A 22738-nucleotide genomic window follows, 5' to 3' on the forward strand; every position below is an offset into this window, starting at 1 on the left:
CGTGTCCTGCATAAAATACACTCCATAAATATTTTGATTTTTTATTGTACAGTCCAAGCTTGTAAAATTCTACCAAACCACCTTACTACTGGAAATGATCAAAGTGAAAACCCCCCTTTTTAAGCTGCCTACTTAATCCAATAAGCTTCTGTACGAAAACACATATTTGCCTGCCCTTAAAAGAGCAGACAGTTGACTTTCCTGCATGCTCAATGCATATCCCAGGCTCTAAGCTCCCGTCCTCGAAGCGCGAAAATACGGTTCCCCCTGCCGGCCAGAGCGGCGTAATACAGCGTAAGGAGGAGAAATTCCTAGGGGCGTGGTAGTTGGTGGATGACGTAAAAAGAGCGTCGGGGACAGGCGATTGTGCTTGCGTCAACGGCGCGCGCCGTGGGAACCTTGACAAGCGGCATGGCTGCGGGTTGTTCAGAGGTGCCGCGGCCAACGGCGGCTTCTGATGGGTCTCTGGTAGGGCAGGCTGGCGTCCTGCCTTGCCTAGAGTTGCCGACTTATGCCGCTGCTTGTGCGCTGGTGAACAGTCGCTACTCATGCCTGGTGGCTGGGCCGCACCAAAGGCACATCGCGCTGTCTCCCCGCTACCTGAACAGGAAACGCACTGGCATTCGAGAACAGCTTGATGCGGAGCTCCTTCGCTATTCTGAGAGGTACCGATCTCTTTGCCTGTTCCTTCTTTTGTGCACGGGAAGTAGCAGCAGGTAGATATGCTGACAACGCAGCAGAAAGGGGGCAAATAGTAAAGGTCGCATTGCCCCCCCAGAGCTTAGCCCCGTGGAATTCTAGAGTCGCGATCCGCCCCTCAAGGCCAGTACCACTGTGGTGAAGATCTTTATAGGGTCCCTTTCATAGATAGAGAAGAAAACTTAAAGATGAAGTTCAGGTGTCGGCGGAAGGAGTGGAGATTCTCGCTCCAGAATCCTGGTGTAGGGGTAGGAACAGACCAGGGGTCTGGAGACCTAGTAGGCCCAGTTCTGTTTGGCATTCAACGTTTCATTTATCCCGTTCCGGATGATGTTTTCTCATTTGACGATAAAAATTTGGTTTGCAGTGCTTAAGTAGATTCTCATTCCATCGAAGATTGCACATGAAGCATTAGTACAACCGTTCTACCTGTAAAACGTGAAGCACGTTTTTTTCTTACTGTATTTCAATCTGGTAATTTCCCCATTTTCTCTTCTTTTGGACCTGAGTTGTTTTTAAGACGATTTATTCAATCGAACTAATGAGCCTGTTGCTTTTGGGAGAGAAAAAAACAAAAGGTATGCATTTATATTACGGTATTCAGAAGTGCCTTGAAAACAGAATTACAGAGGTGTGTGGCGGGGGGCGCGGGCATGTGCTTCAGTATTCCTCTGGACTATACTTTGGTTCAAAAGCGAGGTTCTAATACTAGAGTGAATGGATTCTTTAGGGATTCATGACTGCCCTTCAGGAATTCTTATGTGAAGTTCCTTGGGCACTGTATCGGAAGCTTTTATCACTTTCTTAAGGGATCCTTGACCTCCACACACAGGTTAATAATCAAGCATCTCCAGAATATACAGCTTCTTCCAAGCACCAATATACACTTCTCGTATGTTTATATTATATACCGAACACTTGAGATACAAAAACAAACAAAAAATGAAATCCCTCTTTCAAGGAGCTTTAAGCTGTAGTAGAGATACAAATACAAGCCAATAAATAGTAAGGTGTTAAAATTTGACAGAAATCTAACAAGATAAGGAGTGTTGAATTGGGATCTTGGGACCTCTGAGAACAACTTGAGTGAAGACGGTACTTTCCCATGGTAGCATTCCAGGCAAAGAGTGGCATAAACAAACGGATACTGGATGTGAACCGGTATGCTTTGCCCAGAGAACCGTATCTATTATATAAGTAGAATAAGGTTTATGTCAGGGGAAAGGCATTGGATGCCATTGGAGACGAGGGCAGGGGTGACTCAGAGAGGATGGCCATTTTGCTTTTCCCTTCCTGTCATTGCCAGTTTTTGTTCTTTTGGGGGTAAGGTGGGGTTGTTGTTGTTTTTCCTTTTGTGTTTCTGTTTTCATAGGCAGGGTTAGTGCTTCATCCTCTCAGTACCCTTTAACTCTGAGACTTGGTACACTTTTGAGAACGCAGTACTTATCTGCAGTTCCTGGCATATCAGATTTGCAGTTTAAGAAACAGTACTTGTTAGCCTTACTTAATGGTTAGCTACCAAATAGGATGAGAAAGTGGACAAGGAGAGGAATTAAGATCATGTTATAATTGTTCAAGAGAAAATGATTAGAGAGGATGGATTTGAGAGATTAAAGGATATACAAAGTAGTCATAACATCTGGAAACACAAGCAACCATCCTGTTTTCTGTAACCGTTTTGTATTGCCTGCATTTGACAGGCTAGGGCGGGAAATAACGAAATCTCGCGGAGTGACTCTGAACAGATCTGGCCACCACTCCTTTCATATTACTTGGATATGCTGAAGACCCCTGGTGAAATTATGCACCAGGTGAAAATCAGGCACCACACTTTGAACTATGCATTACTAATGAGGGACAAAACATTGAACATACAGTATTAAAGAACTAAAGTGAGGCTACCATCTTGCCCTGATACCTATTTAGGATGGTATCTGAAAAACAAAAGTGAAGAAGAAAAAGTATATAGTGTTGGGTGCCTGTGTTCACATATCTGATGACTCTTAACAAAATCCCCCTTGAATTTATATATTGCTAAATTCCTGAACAATTTAATATAGATTAAAAATATGCAAAGATGGCTGTGTGTTGATGTTAAGAGTTAAATTAGGTTCCTAGCTATTTGTAAACAGATTTGTCCTTTTATTCAAAAGTCAGAGCTAAGGATATTTCCTCATTGTACCGACTGTCCTGTACATGACAGACTCTTTTCTGCCCTGGCTTGTGCAAAGTTTGTGATAACCATGATTAGTATCACAAATTTCCAAATGTCCCCCCTCCCACCAGGGGACCACAGACCTCCTTCCAGACACGGCTTTGATTAGGAGAAATAAAGTCTTAATATTTGTTTTTCTGTCTAGTATGGCAGTTAATTTTTCTTCCTATTCTCTGACTCTGTTTTCTGTGTCCCTAACATTGTCTTAGTGATAGGATGATTCCAGCTTAGGAATGCCACATGCAGAAATGAAAACCTCAGAAGATTGCTTTCCCGAGTAAGTCTCTGAGTTAGGATTTTCCTAATTTGGTAGTTCTTAAAGTTTATTTTCTGTGGCTTCTAGCTGTTTTAGTAAACAACAACTATTAGGGATAAATGCTTTCCCTTATTTTATGTGAATTGTGTTAGAAGTTTAATTGAGTTCAAGAAAAAATATTCTTTGCTATCAAAGGCCTTAGAGTCATGTGTGAAATTCAAACATATATACAGATAGGTTCAATACAGTTAAGATTAAGAACAGTGAGAAAGCTGGCCTATAGGAGTAGAGGAATGATTTCAGGTTTGCCTAGCGGAGTCAGGGAAGTGTTTTCCAACAAGTAATGAAGCCACCAGGTTGTGTTTGTTTTGTTGTTTCTTGTTCCTTTGAGATGGAGTCTCCCTCTGTCGCTCAGGTTGGAGTGCAGTGGTGAGATCTGAGCTCACTGCACCCTCCGCCTCCCACCACTAGGTCTTTCTCCTTAATAGCTATAATTCCTTAAGAACTAAGAAATGACAGTTTGAAAAATAGTTGTCCCTTAATCCTGACTGTTACATTTGTAGACTAAAGTGTCAAGAGTCAGTTCCTAAATGTAGTTGTATTAACATTTGCATTTACTAGCAACAGTTTAAGTTTGGGATTTTCTCCATTAAGTCATTGACTTTAAAATTCAGGGGCGTTGCTTTGCCGGGGGAGATGCACTCTTAGAATGGCGATCATTAAAAAGTCAGGAAACAACAGGTGCTGGAGAGGATGTGGAGAAATAGGAACGCTTTTACACTGTTGGTGGGATTGTAAACTAGTTCAACCATTATGGAAAACAGTATGGCGATTCCTCAAGGATCTAGAACTAGATGTACCATATGACCCAGCCATCCCATTACTGGGTATATACCCAAAGGATTATAAATTATGCTGCTATAAAGACACATGCACACGTATGTTTATTGCGGCACTATTCACAATAGCAAAGACTTGGAATCAACCCAAATGTCCATCAGTGACAGATTGGATTAAGAAAATGTGGCACATATACACCATGGAATACTATGCAGCCATCAAAAAGGATGAGTTTGTGTCCTTTGTAGGGACATGGATGCAGCTGGAAACCATCATTCTTAGCAAACTATCACAAGAACAGAAAACCAAACACCGCATGTTCTCACTCATAGGTGGGAACTGAACAATGAGATCACTTGGACTCAGGAAGGGGAACATCACACACCGGGGCCTATGATGGGGAGGGGGGAGGGGGGAGGGATTGCATTGGGAGTTATACCTGATGTAAATGACGAGTTGATGGGTGCAGCACACCAACATGGCACAAGTATACATATGTAACAAACCTGCACGTTAATGCACATGTACCCTACAACTTAAAGTATAATAATAATAAATAAATTTAAAAAATAAATAAATAAAATAAAATTCAGGGGCGGCCGGGCGCGGTGGCTCAAGCCTGTAATCCCAGCACTTTGGGAGGCCGAGGCGGGTGGATCACAAGGTCAGGAGATCGATACTATCCTGGCTAACACGGTGAAACCCCGTCTCTACTAAAAATACAAAAAATTAGCCGGGCGTGGTAGCGGGCGCCTGTAGTCCCAGCTACTTGGGAGGCTGAGTCGGGAGAATGGCGTGAACCCAGGGGGCGGAGCTTGCAGTGAGCCGAGATCGCGCCACTGCACTCCAGCCTGGGAGACATAGCGAGACTCCGTCTCAAAAAAAAAAAAAAAATAAATACAATAAAATAAAATTCAGGGGCTTCAGCTTTAACTGTAATGCTTCCCTTGCTATATGCCGTCAAGTACTGAAATTCAGTAATGGTGAATAATACCAAAATTGCCTCTTGTTAGTCATGCTCACAGAGATACACGTTTTCTTTGCTAAGTCCTTTCTTTCTATCCTAGTATAACTTGAAGAATTCAAATAGTCATGCTAGAACAGAAAGAATGGGAGTTGGCAAGGGAAGAAGAGTTGATTTACTGCTCATGCATTAATGCATATTTTGTTTCTGTGTATCTTGAATCATCATTTTAACTTAGCCAACACATCAGAATCCATTGGTGAAACAGGACTACTAAAGTTGTTACAGACTAATCATATACTATTGTTTTTGACATGCGTGGTGTATTTAGGAGATGTGTAGGCTTTGGACTCTTAGAATATCTAATCAGTATGAAAATGGCCTGGTTTAAAAGAGTGCAGTGGTGCACACCTATAATCTCAGCACTTTGGGAGGCTGAGGCAGTAGGATCACTTGAGCCCAGGAGGTCCAGGCTGCAGTGAGCCCTGTTCATGTCACTGCACCCTATCCTGGGTGACAGAGTAAGACCCTGTCTCCAAAAAAATAAATAAGTAAAAGAGGATAAAATATATCATTTTCAACTTTTTCTTTTTACAGCCTTTTAGGTGTCCCTATTGCATATGATAACATCAAAGTTGTGGGAGAACTTGGAGATATTTATGATGATCAAGGACACATTCATCTTAACATTGAAGCTGATTTTGTTATTTTCTGCCCTGAACCGGGGCAAAAGCTTATGGTATGTGTATCCCTTTTTTCTAGCTCCCTTTGTACAATTCTATAATTATGTAACTTGGAACATTTTAAAAGGTAATATATACCTTGGGACTCAAATAAATTGCTATTGTGAGTAAATAAATATTTTTATGGAAAAAATAATTTGTATCATCCAAACCTAGGTAAGTTTTTTAATATCCTCCTAAAACACATGCATGCACAGAATATATGTCCCATCCACTTTATTATTTTCATAGTCACAGAATGATTTTAAGGGGAAAAAATCAATTATCATTATTTCAAAAGTTCTCAATTCTACACAAATACCATTTCTTTACAAAGGTTTCAAAGAATATATAGCAGTATATAAAACAGGAATTCAAATGGGCCAGGCAATAATGAAAATGTGTGAATGACAGAGGACAGGGCAGCCAGTCTGTGCCTTGGAAATGGAATCTCTGTGGGAAAGGTCTTCCAGTTTTTCATAAGCTGGAAATGCAGATATTGATATGAAATCTACTGAAATAGATCCTTTTTTACTCTTTACTTTCTCCTGTCTTCCTCCAGCAGTTCTCTGTGTATACACATGTTCATATGTATACTCATATGTGGGTGTATATGCTCTTTTCTTTAGCTGATAAATATTTTAATCTAATAGATCAGAACTGTTAACTAACCCTTGATATTGTTCATAAAAATATAGATCAATTGAACCATGACAAAACCCAGAAGGCACTTCGAATTTTTGTCATTTATCAATATCGAATTAATACAAATAGTATCCTTTGCCTGTTAAACTGGAATCTTATAACTGGACTACTGAAGTTGGCAGTAGATGTGTATTTGGAAATTAAGAAACTTAACTTTCATCTACTTTGTGTAAATTATTATTTTAAATATAAACATGTAGGCCAGGTACAGTGGCTCACCTACCATCACAGCATTTGGGGAAGCTAAAGCAGGAGGATCACATGAGGCCAGGAGTTCAAGACCAACCTGGGCAATATAGTGAGACCTCATCTCTACACAAAATAAAACATTAGCCAGGCATGGTGGCATGCATCTGTAGTCCCAGTTACTTAGGAGGCTGGGGTAGGAGGATCACTTGAGCCCAGGGGTTCAAGGCTGCAGTGAGCTATGATTGTGCCAGTGCATTCCAGCCTAGGCCACAGTGAGACCCTGTCTCCAAAAATACAGGGTCTGCCCGCAGACCCTGACCTAAAAGACGGATGAATAAAACCTTCACTGACACACAGATATTCTGTTTTGCCAGTACTGCTGAGTGTCCGACCGCCTACACACCGAGAGAGGTTTGTCCCTGCCACTGGCCCTGAGCAGTTCACACTCCAGGCATTTATTTAGTATACAGTTAACAATATAAGTTCTGAGTCCACACAGTTGTGGATAATTAACATGGTCAAGAGAGTAGTTCTACAAATAATTAAAGCTCAGGTACTGAGGTTTAAAGTAAATGTCATTAGGGGGCAATATCTCTGGGCGACCTCCCCCCGCCCCACCCCCAGAGGGCCATCTGACTTAAAGGTTAGTTAATGGAGGTAGGGTAAACAGACTTAACTGGGGAAGCCTCTATTGTCCCTAGTATTTACCCTATAACTTAATGCTTTAAGGTAAGAACCGGCTGTCTTCAGCCTGTTCAATTATTACAAGCTATATAACCTTTTGGCCTTCCAAAAAGGTTTGTGACTATTCCCTATAACTTTCCCTAATATTTCCCTTTAATATTTCTGCCACTTTCATGAGTGAATCCCAACAACTTATCTTCCATTATAGTATGATACAGAATAGTTTTCCTCTCCTAAAAACTCCTGTGGTCCATCTATTCATGCCTTCCTTCTTCCCTCTGTTCCCTCTAATCCATGGCAACCACTGATCTTTTTACTGTTTCCATAGTTTTGCCTTTTTAAAGAAGAATAGAGTATGTATCCTTTTCAAATTGACTTCTTTCACTTAGCAATATGCATTTAAGGTTTCGCTATGTCTTTTTATGGTGAGAACTTATTTATCTTTGTTACTGAATAATCTTTTATTTTATGGATGTACCAGTTTGTTTATCTAGACCATCTGGAAACTACCAGTGGGAACACTAGACTTCTGACCATACCAGATAGGGAAGTTTTATTATGTCACATGTGTAAAGGGTTGCTGATGTTAAACAGCATTATATAGATGTCAGTATTATTTGCAGTTTTGTAATTCAGAAAATGTGAATTTTTAATATTTCTGGGTCTCATTCATATGCTTTGTATATATTGACCCTGAGAAGAAAAATAAGTTTTATGTAAGAGTCTCATCTTAAAATCATATAGCACATATTTTTGTTTTAGTTTTAAAGCTTCTAATAATACTTTTGTGATTTAGCCAAAAATAGTCATGGTCAATATTTACATATAAAGGGTAAGCTGTCTTCTAATGGAATGCTTGCATCATGCTAAATTAAATAAAGAATGCATTTTTAAGCTTTGAAATTTGGTCTATTTACAGAAACATAACATAGATCCCAGTTATAAAACACATATGAGGTCTTTTTATAGGTTATATGGGAGTATTTTCTGCATGGTTTCAATGTAGCTAAAGAGTAATAATCTCCTCCCCAAGGAATCCTGCAGTGGGGGGTTTAGGTGGTTTTTTTCTTGGACAGGGTGGCGGGGGCAGGTTAGTTTATCCAGTTAGACAGTTAATGTGCAATTACTTATATAATAAAGTTTGAGCTTTCTCAAAACCCAAAGGTATTCTAAAGTGATGTTTTGGCATGACATGGGGTAAGTTTTAATTGAGGTAAACTTTTTCCATATTAAATTAGACCATTAACTTGATGTTTGCTCTTTGAAGATTATTTGAAGCTTGTAAAGTTTGGTTCACCTTTTAACTTTGTGGATCTGTTCTTTATGTTATGCTCTTCCTTCTTCTTCCCAGGGTATAGTTAATAAAGTGTCTTCTAGCCACATTGGCTGTTTAGTACACGGGTGTTTCAATGCCTCCATTCCTAAACCTGAGCAGTTGTCAGCTGAGCAGTGGCTAACCATGGAGATAAACATGGGTGATGAACTAGAATTTGAAGTATTTCGTTTAGACTCAGATGCTGCTGGAGTATTCTGCATTCGGGGAAAACTAAATATCACAAGGTTAGTTTATCATTACATAATTATCATTAGGTACTTAATTTCTATTTAATTCTGAATTTAGAGAACATAAGCCTCTCTTTAAAAATATCTGTTTATAGGAATATTCATGCTTTCAAACCATAAAGTCAATATAAACAATACTCTTTTTTTTTTTTTTTTTTTTTTTTTTGAGACGGAGTCTTGCTCTGTCCCCCTGGCTGGCGTGCAGTGGCGCGATCTCGGCTCACTGCAAGCTCCGCCTCCCGGGATCACACCATTCTCCCGCCTCAGCCTCCTGAGTAGCTGGGACTACAGGCGCCCGCCACCGCGCCCGGCTAATTTTTTGTATTTTTAGTAGAGATGGGGTTTCACTGTGGTCTCGATCTCCTGACCTTGTGATCCACCCGCCTCGGCCTCCCAAAGTGCTGGGATTACAGGCGTGAGCCACCGCGCCCGGCAACAATAGTCTTAAGTAATCTGTAACGGTGCATCAAATATTCTAAAACACTGACTAGCTAATTGATCTGTATTTTAATATCCAGTAGCTCAATTTTGCTGAGTATTTTCTATTTTGTTGTTAACTTTTTTTTTTAAATTGACCTCTAAACTTGAAACTACTGAAAGCACAATTACCTTCCTATTGGCCTGCTTTGTTTTTACACACAAAAAATTGTGTTGATCATTGTCATCTGTGCCAGATATTTTAATTTCTGTATTAGTCTGTATTGAAATTATTGTAAGAATTACTCTGATCTTGAGCTTGATTCCATGGGAGCCAAGTTTAAAGGAAGGAGGAGAGAGACAACTCTTAGAATGCTGCTATTGCTAATAATTTTTTCTATATTTTGCCTTAAAGTTACAAGAGTATGGGTTGAAGTCTGGAACAGTTGTTCAGTTTCTGTGATGACAGAAATATAGTTTATATACATAATACAGCAGCCTCACTATTGAGCATTGAAATGGGACTAAGTCTGACTGAGGAACTGAATTTCTAGTTATGTTGTTGGTATTGATTAGGTACATGTGCCTAGTGCTACTGAGTAAAACTGAAGTTCTGGAGACAGAGCTACTTCATTGATCCATGTTTTATTTTAGTGGTATAAAATAATTCACAATGTTAAAGTAACACTGTCTTAGTATCAGCTAAGTAGAACAATGGACTATTATTTGAAACAGGATTAAAACAGTAGACTGGAAACTCCATTACTTTGATACATACCAGATCGTATTTTCTATTAGATGTCAGTGGTTTGGTTAATAAGCCTAGGTATTGTGGTGTTTAATGTTCAGTGACCAAATTTTTCTGAAACAACCCAAAACTTGGAAGACATGTTTTGACAAGATTCTTATGTCATTTTTATGTGTGGAAACAGTCTGGGAGAAGTTCTTCATAAAGAAGGAATTTAACATTTAATATTAAATTTAACATTTTTCAATTTAACATTCAGCAGCCCATGCATATTTTAGTGGATTGAGGGATAATGGGATAGAATATTTGGAATTTATGCCATGGTTATGTGTCTTGTACTGCTGTCATTATTTAGAAAACCTTAGCCTGTTAGGGTATCTTGATCTCAATTTGTTCTTTGTTTTTTGCTTATTGCTCTGTTCATTTTTTTAACTGTTAATTTATAGTTTACGATTCAAGCGCTCTGAAGTTTCTGAAGAAGTTACAGAAAATGGCACTGAGGAAGCTGCTAAAAAACCTAAGAAGAAGAAAAAGAAGAAAGAGCCAGAGACATATGAAGTGGACAGTGGTACTACAAAGCTAGCAGATGATGCAGATGACACTCCAATGGAAGAGTCAGCCCTGCAGAATACTAATAATGTGAATGGCCTCTGGGAGGAGGAGCCAAAGAAAAAGAAAAGGAAGAAAAAGCACCAGGAAGTTCAGGACCAGGACCCTGTTTTCCAAGGCAGTGACTCCAGTGGTTACCAAAGTGACCATAAAAAGAAAAAAAAGAAAAGAAAACACAGTGAAGAGGCTGAATTTACCCCACCTTTGAAATGCTCACCAAAAAGAAAAGGGAAAAGTAATTTTTAGTGTATTTTAAATATGATTCAGTTTTTAAAAGATTGATCGACATACAATTGATGAATAAATGTTTTCAGTGATATGAAATGGTTAAGCATACCAGTAGTTTCCAAAACAGAAAATACTGAACTAGGAGTAGGAGGCTCTATGTGCTAAAAATGATAAAACTGACCATAAGTTAAACTGGGGAGAATCAGTATTATTAAAGTACCATTTTATACAAAATAAAAAGATAGCTGCTCTCACTGTCGGCTCTCACTGTCGGCTCTCATATTCTTCCAGGTTTTGCACTCTACATAAAATTATTTCTACAATGTCAAGACTAGCCGAAGGACTTTATAATACAATATTATATGACTGAAGAATGAGTTAAGTTTGAGATTTTGATGATTCGATTTTGTGTGTGTTTAATAGGCTTCACCTTATTACATGCTATTTTATTTTGCTTTTTTAAAAACTCAGGACATTAACTAGTTTTAGGTTTTCCTTTATCATGGCTTCTACAGTATTTCTATTGTTTAACATAAAATGGTTTTCCAAAGAAGTTTCTGAAGTCTTCACAGCTCTTAAAAGCCAGGCCTGGACTGACTGTGTGGTGGTAAATGCTATTCATTACTTTTTTTCTTCCAGGTGCATGTGTGTCCTTGTCTTCTTAAGTCTGAGAGGTTGATGGAAAGGACTGTTTTCTTGTACTTGTTCATTTGTTCCTCAGCCATTCTAATTTTGTTGTATGTTGGAGGAGAGTCTAATGAAGACAGGAGAAATGTGATTCTGACTTGTGGGAAATTCCAGATTACTTTTTAATGATTGGAATGGGCTATAAGATATTGTGCTGAAGAGAAAACAGTTGTTCTGTTCACTGCTTTCATTGAGAAAATGTGGAATGTCTCTTGACTAATTGACAAAGTGTAATGAAATGACAAGCTGGTTGAAGCTGATAATCAATGCATGGCCAAATTTATTCATTTTCCACATACTTGACCATCTACTTTGTATAACATATTCTGCTAAGGCCCAGGGATGTAACGGCAAACAAGATAGATGTAGTTCCTTCCCTTGTGGCATGTCATAAGAGAAACCGATGTGCATATACACACAATAAATAAGAAAATTAATAATTGTGTTAAGTGGAATGAATAAAACCAGGGAGGATTGTTCACTCACTGTTACCTGTGTTAGTATCTGCAAATAGATGAATGGTTGAACTCCCATGTCAGCATTTTTGTTGCCATTTATTTAGTGCCAGACATAGTGCTGATCTTACAGCTAAATATTTGGTAATGAACAAATTCTGCTAGTGATATATGTTGATCTGAACTTATATTGATGGGATACAGAATTGGCAGAGTGGCAGATGTTGGCAGTTGTCTACAAGTAGATGTGCTAGACAATGGAAGGGTGCAGGCCAGCCTCTTTGATTACAGTTGAGATTCACGTGAGTATTGAGCCCTGGAAATATAGCTCAACCAAATTGAGATGTGCTGTCAGTATAAAGTACATACCAGATTTTGAAGATGTACCAAAAAATGTAAACTATCTCAGTTTTTGTACTAGTGAAATCAGTATGTTTTGGTATAGTGGGTTAAATAAAACAATTTTTGCCTTTCTCAGTTTATTTTTCTACAAAAAGATTAAAAATTGTACATGAAGCTCACATTAACTTTCTTTTGGTCAGTGCTATTTTAAAGGAAGTGTGAGTTGAAAAAACTTTGAAATAAACTGTATCATATTACCAGGACTTAATATAGTGGCATACCCAGGAAATGTTTAATAAATATTCCCTTCACATTTTAAAATTTGAGTATACAATCATGTTTGACAATAGAGAAATTTAATTTTTAGTGAAACAATTCTAAACCCCTTTTCCGTAGACACAAAGAAAGATGTCAAATTTATGCTATTGCTGGAAAAATACATTGTGGCTTAGCAAAATAAGCAAGTTCCCACATTACTTTTGTTTTGCTTCAAGTAATACTTCTGCCAGTTGTGTTTTATGAATTAAACAGGGAGCGGCATGCTGAACTTGAAACTAGATTTGTTCCTGCTTTTTTCATAATGTGAGTAGTTTTGAAAAGTCAGATCTGGCCATTTGTCTTTCCTAGAATATAATAACTTTGTTCATTGTTTTTTTGTTCATCTTTCTGACACAAAAAGACTGATGATGGTGTCTACCATATATTCTTCAAAACATTTGTCACATGCTGCACTAACCTCGTGTATCTTTTCTGTCTTGGAATTTGTTCATATAAACCCTCTAGCCTAGACTAGATCCCTTACCCTCTCTCCAGTTCCTATCATTCACCCATTTCACTGTGCAAGACACCTCACTAGTCACCAGTGATACAGAAATGACTTAACCAGTTTTTGCTCTTAAGGGCTTACCGTTTTGTCTATAAGATACACAACTAAGTATACATGATAAGTACAAATGAAAATGAATGTTTAATGCTTTATGCCTAGTGTTTAAGCTGGTTGTTGGATGAGCAGCATTTTGACCCTTGGAGAAGAAAAACTAACTGTGGCAATTCCAGATGGAGAACCTGACAGAGGACTAAGAAGTTATCTAATGTAAAAGACCTCAGGCACTACCTTCTGCATAAACTTTTTCCAGACAAGGCTAAATGTGCATGCTTCATAACCATAATTCTTATTTTTCTTTAATAAATATTTTTCTACTTGTAACACTCTGCATTATTTCAAACTGTTTACCTGTTTGAAAAGCTTGTCTCTTAATCAAATTTGTCTCGACCAAATGTTTCCTGAGGACTGGAATTATGCCTTAACTATATCTATAGTATATCTATAGTATTTAACAGTGAATCCTTTGTATAATGAAAGCATCAACAGATAGTTTTAAATTGATAAATAAAAAGCACAGTTTCAAATGGTATCACTTTGCCTCTGATGTGATATTATTAACCTCTTCACTTGTTTCAATAAATGCATCCTTTTTTTTTGCCTATATGTAATATGGTTTTTAAGGACTTTTATCACTTCAGTGTGTCAGGGATAGAATACTTACAAATGACATGACAGAAATTTGATCTCTTTAACTTGTTTTATACATTTACCACATGGGTCATCTTTGCCTTTTTTTTTGCCAAAGAGTAGATATTTTATGTTACAAAATCAATACATATTTAAAAATTCAAATAGTAAAAGTATATACATCCTCCCACTCTACCAGTCATTGATCTCCCTCCCTGTTCCTCACCACACACACCCACTTCGCAATTCTACTTCCAGAAATAACCACTATTGTCAATTGCATGTGTAGTTTTAAGAGATTTTTAAGTAGTGAATTTTAAAATATTTTAAGACATATATGGAATCAAACTACCTGTACTTTTTGGGCCCACCTTCTTTTATAGTAAATATCTTCCCATATGAATATATAGAGGTCTTCCTATTTTTAATGTTTGCAGAATTTCAGTGTATAATTTATTTCATTTCCTAAGGATGGATATTTAGGTTGTTTATATTTTCCCTCTTAAAAGGGTATTGTTAACATTTCTAAAAGCTTTCATTGCTATTTTAATTGCTGTCTTAATTGCTCATTTCCAGCTGTATTGTACATTATGACCTCCACAGGTAAGCACTGATTCCTACCTTTAGAAATGGAGATATTTTAGGAGGCCAGTACATAGTTCAGTTTTTAAAAATATTCTTTAGGCACTTGAATGGTTATTTTTTAGGTAGAAAAAGCACTCTTTTAAAAGAGATTTTATATATCATAAAGTGAGAATAAAACTGAAAAATAATGGATAATTCTGCACATGTGACTTTTTGTGGTATTTCTCTTGGACAATTCATGGGAAAGTTCAATATGTCTTCAACTCAGAATATCACTGGCTCTCCTTACTAAACATAAAGATGTTCAGATGTTTGGTCTAAACTATTTTCTTATCCAAATCTCCACTTTGGCAGTAGGAAATAACTTCATGGCATCATTTTGTCTTCTATTTTCAAATAAATATTTGGTACACTGAATCATCCCAGTTGTTTTATCTCAGACATTTGAATGCTAGACTTGTTCCTACTTATTCACTTTGATTTGATAACCTGTCCTGAACATGTTGGAAAATTTTTAGTAAGGCAAAAATTTAGTAAGTTATAAAATTGGAGTAATTAAGGGGGAAAAAAGGTAGAATCAACAAATCTAAGTCTACAACCACGATTTCAATAGCAAATAAGCTGCAGTCTTCATAGTTGTAGGTAATTAGTTCCACATTCATTGGCTACAATTAGAAAATTCTCTGGCACTCACCGACTCACAGAAAAACAAGGACACATGAAATCCCTTGTCCATTCTTGTCTTAGTAAACAGCTGGAAATAGAAGCTAAAAGAGCCGTCAAAGAGGACCATAATTTTAGCATTTAAAATTAGAATGCATTAGTAAATAAAATGACCTACAAATTTATGAGATTATAGACAAGAAAGAGCTAAATACAATGTTTCTAATACCGGAGAGAAGTTCTGCTAATTCTGCATCCCCCGTAACTTGTTACAGTCTAATGTCTTTCAAATTTGGTTGTCTATAGACAAGATCACCAGTTACAGAAGATTCTTATAGGCATCAAATATGCCATATTTTGTAATTATGCCTGTGTGCAAGGGAGCCTAAAGAATACTAACTCTCTGAAATGAACGATTAAACAAAAATATTTCAGTGCTTAGTGTTCTAGATATTCACACCCAATTTTTATTTATTACTTTTAAATTCTACAAGGTGACAATGATTTAACCCCATTGGGTGGAGTTTTTTTAAACAATTTTAGTGACCTCTCTAAGCTGTGTTTCTTTACCTATAAAATGAGACCACTGAATTGAAAACCAGATTATCTGAAAGTTCCTTTCACTTAGAGAATCCTGAGTATCACTGATACTGCTGTCTATTGAAGGAAAGAACTGTGAAGAGTCTAAGCTTTTATCCAACTTGCAAACTAATAAGTTACTCTGCCACAACTTCATGGATGCTAGCTTAAGACAAAAGACTCCTAAATCAGGGACAAAAGGACTTTAATTATTACTCACTGCACCTCAATAAGCTCCATGTTTTTACCAGCCAGTTCCCATTGCACCCCAAGTCCTATAGGAACAATGCAGAGCCCCAGGGAGCTACTGTGCATGAAGGGCGTTTGTGTCACAGCTGAGAAACTCCATGCTTAGGGAACCCCAGTGATTTACAGAAAATGGACTGCAGTCATTTTACATACATATAAAATGCCCAATCTTTGCCCCAGAGGAAGACATCTTTATTACACTGGAAAGTAAACAAATCTTTTTGTTTACTTCTGTTTGTTGTCTTCTGCTCTAGAGGGGCCACTGTTTTTATTTCCCAAGGCTTTAACTATCTAAACATTCTTGAAAAGTTAGTCTGGAACAAAATCCGTGAGTACCTCTGTTCACAAGATTTAAAGGATAAAGTCAGTTAACATCCTTTAAGTAATTCATATGTATACTAAATATAACTACAGATTGTTATAATCTATGCAAATGTACATAATGATGTTCATATATAATTATGAAATCCGTTATTTCAACTTTAATATCAAACTATTGTTTTAGTTTATGAGTTTATTAGAAAACGATCTTCAAGTTACTTATTATGTGTTTTTTCTTTAAAACATGTTCATTGTAAAATACACTATTAACATGTTGTTATACCACACACACATACACACATATACATACAATTTGTATGTATATACACTCACACATACTAGTGGATATCTGCTAATTTTTCTGTCTAAAAAAATTGGGTATGAATATCTTAGAACACTAGATACTGAAATATTTTTGTTTAATCATTCATTTCAGAGAGGTAGTGTTCTTTCAGGATCCCTCGCACATATGCATAAATACACACAAAATATGGTGTATTTGATGCCTATAAGAATCTTAGAATCCACCTCTCCTCTACTACATGGATTCACATGCGACAGTACAATTATGGGATCCAGTCTTGGGTCCCCTTGTGACCTCAATTCATGAATCATGTGTCCTAAAATAACCAAGTGAATAAATAAATATCAGGGTGAGTTTTTAGAATAATGTTGATCCTGCAGGAAAGAAGGTTTTATTGTCTCTTGGACCATGTGGCAACCATGAGAATGCACCTCACAGACCTTCAAAACAGGGAGCTTAATTGTCTATGAGCTCTAGCTGCTGTACTCTGAAATCCATCACCACATGCGCATCAAAGCCAGGCTTCCTACTGCCGCTCCCAGCCAATGCTGGCATGCAGCACACATATAAAGGCAGACCCATTCCTGGGAGACACATGACTCTTACAGTAACCAACTTTGACTTGACTCCCTGATGGTCGGGCCTGGAATCTTCTGTAGATTACATAGCAGCCTATAATGCTTCCACCTTTCTTTTCCTTATTATTTCCTTCTGGGTCAAACTTACACTGTGTTCTGACAGCTTACCCTGTCTATCCCAGTGCCTTTCCCATTTTCTCCCACAAGCATTTTCTCTAATAAAATCCTTGCATGTTTAATCACATTTAGGTGTCTGCTTTTCAGAGGACCTAACATAGATCACTGGCTCTTCGTAGGATCTAGAGGTTCCGGTGACTATTTTGGCTGTCATGTTTTCCCAACATGGAAACACAGAGGACAACAGAGGCAGAGAGATGAAGTCAATGGATAATATTTGTTGAATTCCTACAGTCAGAGAACCTGAAGCCAGAACCATCTTCTTGAACTTCTATAGTCCAAAAACCATGAAATCCCCTTCCTCTTCTTTTTCCTCTCTCTTCTCCTCCATGAGAGCAGGAACTCTGCCCATCTCCCTTCATGACAGTAGGATCAGAATTGATGCAGACTGCCTCTGAATAATACCAGTGCTGGTACAGTGCTGGTAACATAGTAGATACTTACTTGTTGACTATTTGTTGAATAAATAAAATTTAAAAACATTCTAATTCTCCCTGTAACTTCTAATCACTTTAAGGCTGAATTATTACAGAAGTACAAATGATGTCCATGGAACAGGTACACTTCCTTAGTCCAGGGAATCCAGTGGGCAGAACCTCTGTTACGTTCCCTTTCAAATGCAGGCAAAGGGTCTGCACAATCCACCCTTGGAAGAGAGGAGAGCTCAAATCTATTTTAAATAAGCTCTAATTTTGCTCACTCTCAAGCTACATGTCAATTATATACAACTCTATTTTTTGTTCTGTTTTGTTTTGCTTTTTTTTCTTTTTTAGAGCCACATTCTCTTCTTGTTCCATTCAATTAACATTTTCAACTGGATAGGCACTGTTGGAGCAAATGAGAATTTCCCACAAAAAAAAATTAGCTATCTTCCTATAATACCACATTTTAATTTAGAATTATTTGTTCTCAAACAAATAAAACCTACAGAATTTACTAAAGCTGAAACCAAACTAATGAACTAACAAAAAACAGCATGAGAGATGCTATGAAAATTCATGGTGCCAAAGGAATTCTGGGACCAGCATGCAGCTAGACCTCAAGAAAAGATTAAAAGTTATTGGAATGCATCAATAGTTTCTCTCAGTTTTTCATATGTATTCCAAACAGTCACTTTGCAGTTCCCATCACATGGAGATTAATTCTTTGGCTCTCAGTACCAATTGCAAATTCCCAGCAAGGAGAATTCAGGCCAACTTGGGGATGGATTCACTCCTGGTATTACTAACGTCACTGCCTGATATCCAGATTTATGAAAGAGGAGTTAAAAGGTGAGAAAAATTCCCCCCCAAAAGAGGAATTGTTATTACCTGGAACACATTCCAAAACATAACTTTAACCCAGGTACCAAATATACATATTTTTTTCATCCTAATAAGCATTTTGAAACGATGAAATTTTCTTTTTGTGTGTTTTCTTTCTTCATAGGGTTCTTGACTGAGTTACATCTTCTATTGAGTGAGAAAAGGCACAAGATAGTAGTAGGAACATTACAGAGTAATGGAGAGTCATCCTACTCCATGTAGAGCATGTGACTCTACCAGCAACTTGCAAGCTGACACTGTTGCTCAATGTATCAGCCAAGTTGGAAACATCAACTTTTAGATGTATGTTCTGTTTTAATAACCTAAAGGTAATATGTACAAGGGGTACAACTGGTGGGAGGACTGGGAGAGGCATTTATAAACTTATTTAGCTATAATGACAGAAGTTTGTATTTTATAATATGAAATACGTGGTCATCCATTTCCTCCTTTTAAAAATCATAAATTTAAAAAATGGGAAGGAAGCTATATTAGTTTGTTTTCATGATGCAGATAAAGACAAACCGAGACCATGCAATTACAAAAGAAAGCTGTTTATTGGACTTACAGTTCCACATAGATGGGGAGGCCTCACATTCATGGTGGAAGGCAAGGAGGAGCAAGTGACATCTTACATAGATGGCAGCAGGCAAAGAGAGAGCTTGTGCAGGGAAACTCCCATTTTTATATAACCTTCAGATTTCATGAGACTTATTCACTATCATGAGAACAGTATGGGAAAGACCTGCCCCTATGATTCAGTTACCTCCTACTGGGTCCCTCCCACAACAAGTGGGAATTCAAGATGAGATTTGAGTGGGTATACAGCCAAACCACATCAGAAGCCATTTATTTATTTATTTGTTTATTTATTTATTTAGAGACAGAGTCTCACACTGTTGCCCAGGCTGGAGCGCAGTGATGCCATCTCAACTCACTGCAATCTCTCTGCTTCCCGAGTTCAAGTGATTCTCCTGCCTCAGCCTCCTGAGTAGCTGGGACTACAGGCGTCTGCCACCATGCCCAGCTAATTTTTATATTTTTAGTACAGATGGGGTTTCACCACGTTGGCCAGGCTGATCTTGAACTCCTGACCTCACGATGCGCCCACCTCAGCCTCCCAAAATGCTGGGATTACAGGTGTAGGCCCCCACGCCCAGCCAGAAGCCATTTATTTTTTAAATCACTGATTAATTATTGCCAGCCCTGAGGCAGCAAAGTTTATTCCAGTCTCTGATCCAATTGTTTAAATCACCATAGATGCTATAGCTTGGGGTACTGGCACGCTGTTCATTGCTCCATACAATACAAGCAAATGAAAACAAAGGGTGCTGCTGCCAAAGTGCCTGAGTTGTGGGTGCAGTCAGATCTTTTAAAAAGCTACGGTGTTTTTTCCTCTAGCCAAGCATTAGAGATTGTGTACATTTTACCAATCCACGTGACAGCAAAAAAGAAATAATATATGCTCATAGCCTAAATTTGGGTTTCTTTGTTAACTGTCTCTACATTTGAGTTTGATTTATTTCAAAATTTAAAAAACCTGTACTGCCAACACATTTAAGAAAACAAATGGTGAAAACTTCTCCTTAGTTTCCAAAATGTCCAAAATTATTAACACTTCAAAGGCAGGCAGACTGGAACTAGAGGGGACCTAAGCACAAATGTATAAAAAGAAGAAGAAAAAGAAAAGACTAACACCAACTTTGCTTTTGACATTTTTTTAAATGTCTTGAAAGTGATCATGTAGTAAGACTTTTTTTCTACGTGTTTTTTCTACGTGTTTTTTCTTCAATCTATTAGTTGTAAGAACACCTATGACTTGAGAAGAGAGAAGATTGGAGCAGTAAGTAAAATCTCTTCACGTGCATTCCAAAGTGAGCTTTGGATTTTTCTCAAATAGTTTATAGACAGAAACAACTAAATTCATAAAACTGACTGCTCTAACCTCAAACAGAGAACATTATGGTTCTACAAATCATAACTGAAGAGTTTCTATCCATTTTTCTTTGAGACATCTTTATAATTCTGATAAAATGAAAGAGCTTTGCTTGTAATTTATCATGTTCATATGTATAGCTTTTAAAACTTAAAAATTTATTTTCTGTTAATTTTGGTTTCAGGCTACACAGCCTATTTGATGTCACATGATAATGTACATTAAGGCCTAGACTTAGTAGTCTCTGGTGGCCCCAAGTTATTTTGTGAAGTAAATGTGAATGTACCCTCACATTAAAGAGCCATTTGCTTTGTGATTGTTAGAGATTTTTGTTTTTTTGTTTGTTTTTTCCTTTTCTTCTTAGCCATTCAGTCATGCAATCAATATTTATTGGATGCCAACTATGTGATAAACTCTGATTTGAGCACTTATTAGGGAAACAAAACAGACAACATTGCCTGTCGATGCAGCATGTATTTTAGAAGCAGGAGGAGAACAAAAAAGAACTAAATAGGTAGTATGCCAGACGATGATAAATGTTGCGGAGGCAAAAAAAAAAAAAAAAAAAAAAAGCGAAAGATATGTCAGTGTAGTGAGGGTAAAGATTGCAATTGTAAAAAGGTAGTGAGTAAAGGCCTCACTAGAAGGTGAAACAAGAGCAAATACTTGAAAGAAATAGATTCTAGAGGAAGATAATTTCAAAGTGAGGACATAGTCAATGAAGAGGCTCAAAGACATGAGGAGTGACCTGGGTTTCATATTTCTGAAAGATAACCAGAGCAACGATAATTTTTGTGTGACTAGAGCAGAGAGAGCAAGATGGAGAATGAGATGTGATGAGTTCAGAGCAAGTTGATTTCATTTTGTGGCTTTGTAACTTTCACATTATTTAACCATGTCCAATAATCTAAAGAAACTACTTTGAAAGAGTTATTGGTGTTTGCTTAATAACTATTTGATGATCAATTATATCAAGGACAACTAGAGACTTAATTAGAAAACAGTAATTTAAATGTTTGTGTATTAAGTGGCACATGAAATATGCCTTATCTATTTTGGTTTCAAATTACACAAAAGAATATATTCATAGGTTTTCAACTCATATGCCATAATGAGATCAAATAACATTATTCCTGTTTGACAGATGATGTAGTAGTTTCCAGATGTTAATTTTTGGTTATTTTATCTTCCACTAAGTTTAAATTATTGATTCCAGGTGTGCTTTCTTTTTATTCTTAGACATATATAATACTAAAAAATCTCTAAAAATACCTAATCTGGAAGTCCAGTATTGCAATAAAAGCACATGAGTTAGTAGCATAAGGTAATGAGTGTGTAATTTAAAATCCTCATAACCGGTAAGTGGCAAGAGAAATGCACTTTAGATGTAACTAGAAATGAAATTCCTCTCTTAGCTTTTACGTCATCTTTAACCCAATTCTGGCCCATAGTCCTAAGAAGGGCAACCTTTGTATCATACAACTACAGTTTTCTAGTCATATTGATTTGATCTTGGATGAACAATGACCCAAGCTGGAACAACCATGTTCTCTTTCAAAAAATGTTGGGATATAAAAACTTAGACTGAAACACCATGTTATATTGCTGTTTGAAATTGGAACTTTAAGTTTATGGAGAGAAGAGAGAATGTCAGAAAAAGAGCCAACCAGATTTTTCTGGTGCAAGCTAAATTTACTAAAAAGTAAAATCTAGAACTTTGCAAGACAGTATCTTCTATGAGAAAGTGATGCATTGTATCTCTTCACAAGGATAGAGTGTGAGAGGCTAACTGCCAGGCAAACATCTGCTTCATCGAAGGCCTAGCAATATTGCTTGCTGTTGTGTTCCAAGAGCTCATTTTTCTCTTTGTGATAAATATCCTATTAGTTAACTTGGGCCTTTCTGAAGGGGTTCCATTTCTTTCAACCAAAGAGCTCTTTACTATTGTTAAAGACTGGATATAGTAAAGACTTGACATGTTGATGAAGTAAGCTTGTTGAATTGTTTAAGCAGGCTTTCAAAACATTGTTTTAAGTGTGATAGAAAGTTGCTCAGATTTCTGATAGAATAAGTAAGATACCACTTTTCTTCCTCATTTAAACAAGGTTGAATTTAGTGATTACCCAGCTGCATATGGGCACTGTGAAGATACACTTGTGAGTATGTAGTATATTCACTATTTGAGGAGAATATTTAGACTTATACC

The 22738-nt window shown here is 37.2% G+C and overlaps 1 protein-coding gene and 1 non-coding gene across 2 annotated transcripts; both read left to right on the forward strand.

The window, feature by feature from the left end:
* The first annotated feature begins 390 nt into the window (after window positions 1-390).
* Window positions 391-13738, forward strand: POLR1F (RNA polymerase I subunit F). The gene is made up of 4 exons (XM_001103523.5): window positions 391-665; window positions 5572-5713; window positions 8626-8834; window positions 10449-13738. The coding sequence occupies exons 1-4, from the start codon at window positions 412-414 to the stop codon at window positions 10855-10857; spliced, it is 1014 nt and encodes a 337-aa protein (XP_001103523.3). The 5' UTR covers window positions 391-411; the 3' UTR covers window positions 10858-13738.
* On the forward strand, window positions 5032-5143 carry MIR3146 (microRNA mir-3146). Its single transcript, NR_128300.1, has one exon. It is a non-coding gene; the product is annotated as a microRNA mir-3146 (primary transcript).
* Window positions 13739-22738: the final 9000 nt, after the last annotated feature.

The sequence above is a fragment of the Macaca mulatta genome, chromosome 3, assembly GCF_049350105.2.
Source record: "Macaca mulatta isolate MMU2019108-1 chromosome 3, T2T-MMU8v2.0, whole genome shotgun sequence".
NCBI classification, from domain to species: domain Eukaryota; kingdom Metazoa; phylum Chordata; class Mammalia; order Primates; family Cercopithecidae; genus Macaca; species Macaca mulatta.